Below are 7,674 nucleotides of genomic sequence, written 5' to 3'. Positions count from 1 at the left end.
GATAGAGGTTTGATCTCCAAGATATATAAAGAACTCACTCGACTCCACTCCAAGTAGAGAAATGATCCAATCAAAAAATGGGCAAAGGACCTGGGCAGATGCTTTCCAAGGAGGAGATACAGAGGACCCAGAGATATTTGAAAAGATGCTCAGCATCACTAGCCATCAGAGAAATGCAGATCAAAACCACCATGAGGTACCACCTCACACCGGTCAGAATGGCCATCATAAACAGATCCACAAACAAAAGGCGCTGACGAGGCTGTGGAGAAAAGGGAACCCTTGTACACTGTTGGTGGGAATGCAGACTGGTGCAGCCACTGTGGAAAGCACTGTGGAATTTCCTCAAAAAGCTGAAAATGGAACTGCCCTTTGATCCAGTGATTCCCCTGCTGGGACTATACCCTAAGAATACCAAAACACCAATTCAAAAGAACATATGCACCGCAATGTTCATCGCAGCACAATTTACAATAGCCAAGTGTTGGAAGCAAACCAAATGCCCATCAGTAGATGACTGGATCAAAAGTTATGGTACATATATACAATGGAATACTTACGCAGCAGAAAGAAAAAAAGAACTACTACAATTCACGAGAGCATGGATGGAACTAGAGAGCATTATGCTAAGTGAAATAAGTCATGGGGTGAAAGACAAATACCATATGATCTCACCTACAAGTCGAACCTAACCAACAATACAAAGATGCAAGGCAAATAATACCCGCAACACTGAAAGGAAAAGAAATCAACAGAGACAAGAGGGAAGGAGGGAGGGGAGTAGGGAAAAGGAAGGTAAGGGAAAAGTCAAGGAACATATACCAAAGACTCATGGACAAAACCAAAGGGGAAGAGGTGAAGGAGGGAAGGAGGGAGGGGGCAAGGGAAAGTGGTGGGGGTAGGCAGAGACAAATGTATTGGAAAAAATAAATTTAAAAAAATGAACTCAAAAAAAAGAAGAAAAACAAGAAAATGACAAAACTGTGAAAAAAAGAAAGGAATAAAGAGTGGGGGGAAGGCGGAGACAAACATATTTGAAAAAATAAAGTATTTTGTTTAAAAAAGAGAGAAGACCTAAAGTAATAAAATCAGAAATGATAGAGGAGAGATTATAACCAAAACAAGAAATAAAAAGGATTGTAAGAAGTTACTAAGATCAAATATATGCCAATAGATTTGAAAACCTGAGTGAAATGGATAAATTTCTAGAAACATAAAATCTTCCAAAACTGAATCAAGAAGCAGAAAGCCTGAATAGACTCATAACAGCTGGAGAAAAATGAAGCAATGAGCAAAAAACTCCCAGCAACAAAAACCCTGGACTGGACAGTTTCACAGGAGAATTTTAGAAAACATTCAATGAACAGCTATCCCTATCCTTATCAGACTATTCCAAAAAATACAAGAGGGAAGACTCCAAAAGACTTTTTATGAGACCAGCATTATCCTAATTCGAGATAAAGAAACACCAAAAGACTATGGTACATTTACACAATGGAATACAATGCAGCAAAAAGAAAGAGCTACTACCCTTCATGACAGCATGGATGGAACTGGAGAGTATTATGCTAAGTTGAAATAAGCCAGGGAGCAAAAGACAAATACCATATGATCTCACCCATAAGTGGAACTTAACCAACAAAACAAACAAGCAAGGAAAATATAACCAGCAACATTGAAAGAAAAAAGAAACCAACAGAATCAAGAGGGAAGAAGTGGGGGCACGGAACAGGAAGGGAAGGGTCAAGTCAAGGAACATGTGTAGAGGACCCATGGTCAAAGCCAAAGTGGGAAATGATTGAGGGAGGGAGGTGGGAGGGGCAGGGGAAAGTGGTGGCAGGAAAGTGGAGACAAATGTATTTGAACAATATAAATTTTTTAAAAAGACACAACAAAGAAAGAAAACTATAGGCCAATTTCTGTAATGAACATAAATGCTAAAATCTTGAACAAAATATTGGCAAACCAGATCCAGCAATATATTAAAAAAATCATACACCATAATCAAGTGGGATTCATCCTGGGGATGCAAGGATGGTATAATATTTACAAATCAATAAATATAATATACCACATTAAAGAAATGAAAGATAAAAATCACATGATCATATCAATAAGTAATGAAAAATATTTGTTAAAGTACAGCACCCATTTATGATAAAAACATTCAGCAAAGTGGGAATAGATGGAGAAAGCCTCAACATAATAAAGGTCATATACAAGAAACCTACAGCCACCATCATACTCAATGGGCAAAGACTAAAAGCTTTCACCCTAAGATCAGGAACAAGACAAGAGAATCTGCTTTCTCCACTCTTATCCAACATAGTACTGGAAGATCTAGCTGCAGCAATCAGACAAGGAAGAGAAATAAAAGGCATCCAAATTGGAAAGGAGGTAGTAAAACTCATTATTTGCAAATGACAAGATAGTGTACATAGAAAATCGTATAGTCTCCACCAAAAAACTGTTCTACCTAATAGGTGAATTTGGCAAAATAGTGGGAATAGTGACAAAAAAACGTCAATATCCAGAAACTGAAGACAGTTTTGTACACCAACAATGAAACACCAGAAACAAAAACTAGGGGGGAAATCCCATTAACTATAGCAACAAGAAAAATAAAGTACCTAGGAATAAACTTAACCAAGGAGATAAAATGCCTGTACTCAGAAAACTACACAATACTAAAGAAAGAAATTAAAGAAGATACAAATAAATGGAAGCCTATACTGTGTTCATGGATTGGAATAATTAACATCATTAAAATGTCCATACTACTCAAAGCAATCTATAGGTTCAATGCAATTCCTATTAAAATACTAATGTTGCATTTCACAGACATAGAACAAATATTTCAAAAATTTATAAGAAAATATAAATGACCTTGAATAGCCTCAGCAATTTTGAGAAAGAAGAACAAAGTGGGAGGGATCACAATATGTGATATCAAACTATATTACAAGGCCACTGAAATAAAAAAGTCTGATACTGGAATAAGAATAGACACATAGATCAATGGAACAAAACAGAGAGCCTAGAAATCAGCCCATGTCTCTATGGTCAATTAATATTCAACAAAGGAGGCAGGAGCATAAAGTGGAGGAAAAATAGTCTCTTCAACAAATGGTGTTGGGAGACCTGGACAGCTACATGCAAAAAAAGTGAAACTCGAGCACCAGCTTACACCATACAGCAAAATAAACTCAAGATGGATAAAAGATTTAAATATAAGTCATGACACCATAAAAGTCCTAGAGGAGAACATAGGCAAGAAAATGTCAGATATTCCACGCAGCAACGCTTTCACAGATATGCCCCCTAGAGCAAGGGACATACAGGAAAGAATATACAACGTGACTTCATCAAATTAAAATGCTTCTGCATGGCTAAAGAAAACATAAGCCAAATGAAAAGGGAACCAACCTCATGGGAGAACATATTTGCCAGTGATACCTTGGACAAGGGTTTGATTTCCAAAATATATGAAGAACTCACACAACTCCACACCAGAAGACAAACAATCCAATTTAAAAAAATGGGCAAAAGACCTGAAAAGACATGTCTCCAAGGAGGACATACAGAGGGCCCAGAGACATATGAAAGGATGCTCAGCATCACTAGCTACCAGAGAAATGCAAATTAAAACAACAATGAGATACCACTTCACACTGTGAGGTGGTATCTAAGAGGATATGTCAACCTAAGAGGATATGTCAAGCTGACAGCTAGATGTATAAGAGCAGAGTTCTGGTCTGAAGATACAAATATGTGACTCATCTTCTTATGGGTGGTAATTGAAGCAGAGGCTGTAAATGAAATTAGATAGCTACATTTCTGGTACTAGGATTCACACTAGTCAGAATGGCCATCATAAACAAATCAACAAAGTGTTGGCGAAATTGTGGAGAAAAGGGAACCCTAGAACACAGTTGTTGGGAATGCAGACTGGTGCAGCCACTGTGGAAAACCGTATGGAATTTCCTCAAAAAACTAAAAATGTAACCTCTTTTTGACCTGGCAATTCCACTGCCTGGATTATACCCTAAAAATCCCAAAACACCAGTTAAAAAGAACCTATGCACCGCATTGTTCATAGCCCTGTTATTTACAATATCCAAATGCTGGAAACAGCCTAAGTGTCCATCAGTAAATGAGTGGATCAAAAAACTGTGGTACATTTACACAATGGAATACTATACAGCAGAAAGAATGAAGAAACTCTTATCTTTTGTGACAGCATGGATGGAACTGGAGAATATTAGGCTAAATGAGATAAGCCAGACAGTGAAAGACAAATACCATGTGATCTCACCTATAAGTGGAACCCAATCAACAAAGCAAACAAGTATGCAAAATATAACCAGGGACATGGAAACAAAGAACAAACCACCTTTTCATGAAGATGGTGCCAAAAGCTAAGAAGGAAGCCCCTGCCCCTCCCAAAGCTAAAGCCAAGGCAAAGGCTTTGAAAGCAAACAAAGCAGTGCTAAAAGGTATCCACAGCCACAAAAAAATAAAAAATAAAAAAGAAGATATGCACATCTCCCACCTTCCGGAGGCCTAAGACACTGCGACTCCTAAGGCAGCCTAAATATCTTCATAAGCACGCTCCCAGGAGAAACAGGCTTGACCACTATGCTACCATCAAGTTCTCCCTGACTACCGAGTCGGCCATGAAGAAGATAGAAACAATAATACACTTGTGTTCATTGTGGATGTCAAGGCCAACAAGCACCAGGTCAAACATGCTGTGAAGGAGCTGTATGACATTGAGGTGGCCAAGGTTAACACCCTGATCAGGCCTGATGGGGAGAAGGTGTATGTTCAACTGGCTCCAGACTATGATGCTTTGGATGTTGCCCACAAAATTGGGATCATCTAAACTGAGTCCAGCTGGCTAATTCTAAACATAAAAATGTTATACTTAAAAAAAAAAAGAACAAACTGACAGTGACAGAGGGATGAGGAAGGGAGATAACGGGGGAAAGAAGGGGAAGGATCAAGCCAAGAAATATGTATAAAGGACCCACAGATAAAGACAATGGTGGAGAGGTTTGAAGGTGGGAGTTGGGGGTGGGTAGGGCAGGGGAGAGTAATGGTAGAAAAATGGGGACAACTGTAATTGAACAACAATAAAAAAAGATTTAAAAAGCATGATAGTTTTATGTGTCAAAATGGCTAGCTAACAGTCCCTAGTTATTCCATTAAATATTAATATAGGTGTTGCTGTGAAGATATTTTGTAGATGTGGTTAATATCTATGATCAGTTGACTTTATGTAAAAGAGATTACTGTGGATAATCTGGATAGGGCTTGTCCAATTATCAATAATTGGAAGAGCAAAACTAACATTTTCTTGAGGAAGAAAAAAATTCTATTTGTGAAATCCCGAGGAAATTCCCCTGCAGATTTCAGATGTGCTTAGGCAGCCTCCACAATCATGTAAGCCAATTTATAGATAGATGATAATGATGATGATAGATTTATATAGATATATTAGCTATATAAAGTATATTATACACACACATCCATTCAAAATTACATTAAAAGGAAGACAAGAAGAAGGACATTTGAAGCTGATACACTGACAAGTGAAGTTAACAGAAAGAGAGAAGATGCCAGAACTACCAAGTCATTATGGAAAAGTTAACTTATGTTCAGTGTAGTAAAGACAACTATGGGATACAGTGCTTAAAGGAGCTTTCAAAAATCTGTTTAGATTTACTATAAAAAGTACGCCTTCTATATTAAGTGAAAGCCCAAGTTAAAAACCTGGGAATTGTTCTGGGTTGTAGGCTAAGTAAATTATTTTTTTCTTTATTCTAAGACAAATGGTGTATCATTTAATGATTTTGTGCAAAGGGTGGCATATTCAGATTTGTATATCAAAACAGTCACTCTACCTCCTTGGTGGATATCATACTGGAGAGAGAGATGAAAGTTAAAGTAGAGAGACTGATTAAGAAACTTGCAATGGTCCAGACCAGGTGAAAAAAGATAATCGCTCAAACTAGAACTGTGACAGCAGTGATAAAGAGAAGTGGGCAGATACAGCCATATTTTGCAGATTGAAGTAATGACTGGGACTCCCTAAAGGACTAAATATGAGGGTGAAAAAGTGGAATTTGTCAATGATGACTTCCAGGTTTCTGGCTCATTGAACACGATAAAGTTGTCATCAGCTGAGAGGGAGAACATTGGAAGAGAGCTGAGTTTGGAAGAAGAGGATGGTAGAGAGAAAGAGAAAGGAAGAAAAGCATGGTTACTTTTAAGACCTGTTTCAACTGAAATTTCTGGAAACCACCTAAGAGGATATGTCAAGCTGACAGCTAGATGTATAAGAGCAGAGTTCTGGTCTGAAGATACAAATATGTGACTCATCTGCTTACAGGTGGTAATTGAAGCAGAGGCAAAAAAAAAAAAAAAAGAAAAGCAAAAGATATGATTTCTACCATTGAGGAACTTTCAGTATTTAGAGAGACAAGTAACACTCATGACACAAGTTAAAAAAAAAAAAAAAAGGACCACATGAATCAAGTGTATATCACACAGCATAGGGCACCAGAGCAAAGAACTCTAATTTACATTCACAGAATAAGGCACCAGAGAGACTTGGTAGAGTTGTGCGGCTCTCACACACCACTACTCTGGCTCCTAAGGGGAGCTGGACAGAAACAATATTTGACTAATATATCTCTAGGGGAGAAGGTTGCACAACCACCTACAGAAAACAATTCAATCTCATGTAATAGAATTTTAGCTTCTTTTAAATGACTTAGACCACTTGAGAGTTTTACAAGTCAGTTCCCAAATTAATTTAGCATTTATCTTCCAGACAGGTTATTACAGCTAGCAAAAAACTCCCGTTAAAAGAATTCAGATAAATGTGATTGAGGAAAGGAATTCCTCATTTCTCACCCCACTTGACTTTTCTGCAGTATGTGACACTACTGACCAGACACTCCTGATCCCCATCCTAGCCAGCACTATACTCTTTTGCTTTCCTTCCTACCGCTCTGAGCCTCAAGCCCAGAGTCTGGCACATAGTAGGCATTCAACAAATATTTTTGAATATTCAATGCTTCTTAGTCTCTTTTCCACTGACTCCCATTTTCATGCAATACTTAAAAGTAATCATCCCCCTCACCCAAGTTCTCATTTCTAGCCATTTTCTCCTATATTGTACCTGCTCCTCATGAGTGATCCCACACACTCCCATGGCTTCACCTCACACCTGTATGCTGATGTGTGGCTACAGGTAATAAAAGATATCATACTTGGAGAAAAAAACAAAAGTATATTTTCAACTATCTATAGGACCTCTACTAGGTGTGATTCAGGCAATTCAAAGTCTGTATGTCCAAAACTAAACTCATTATCTTTCTCTTTAAAGTTATATGAATATGAATATGTTCCTATGTTATGAATGTAGGTTTATGTCTCACTATCCCCTCACTCACTATGGCTAAAAATTTGTAAAACATCTTTAATCACTCACTCCTGCATATTTCCCCAAGGTTTGATCAGTTACCACATCATATCAGTTTTCCCTCTATGTTATCATTGGTATCTGTCTCTTGCTCTTTGTCCTTACTGCCACATTGCCTTCAATGTTTATTGCCTGGATTATTTTTTATTTTTACTTTCTTATTTTTTAAGATTTTTTATTTT

At 37.6% G+C, this 7,674-nt stretch overlaps 1 protein-coding gene across 1 annotated transcript; it reads left to right on the top strand.

The window, feature by feature from the left end:
* Nucleotides 1-4,405: 4,405 nt before the first annotated feature.
* LOC129075515 (60S ribosomal protein L23a-like) lies at nucleotides 4,406-4,885 on the top strand. The gene is made up of 2 exons (XM_054579595.1): nucleotides 4,406-4,496; nucleotides 4,653-4,885. The coding sequence occupies exons 1-2, from the start codon at nucleotides 4,406-4,408 to the stop codon at nucleotides 4,883-4,885; spliced, it is 324 nt and encodes a 107-aa protein (XP_054435570.1).
* The last annotated feature ends 2,789 nt before the right edge of the window (nucleotides 4,886-7,674 follow it).

Source organism: Pteronotus mesoamericanus, unplaced genomic scaffold (genome assembly GCF_021234165.1).
Source record: "Pteronotus mesoamericanus isolate MK-2021 breed Mesoamerican mustached bat unplaced genomic scaffold, CSHL_Meso_final contig_55, whole genome shotgun sequence".
NCBI classification, from domain to species: domain Eukaryota; kingdom Metazoa; phylum Chordata; class Mammalia; order Chiroptera; family Mormoopidae; genus Pteronotus; species Pteronotus mesoamericanus.
This window is presented reverse-complemented; position numbering and strand designations above follow the sequence as displayed.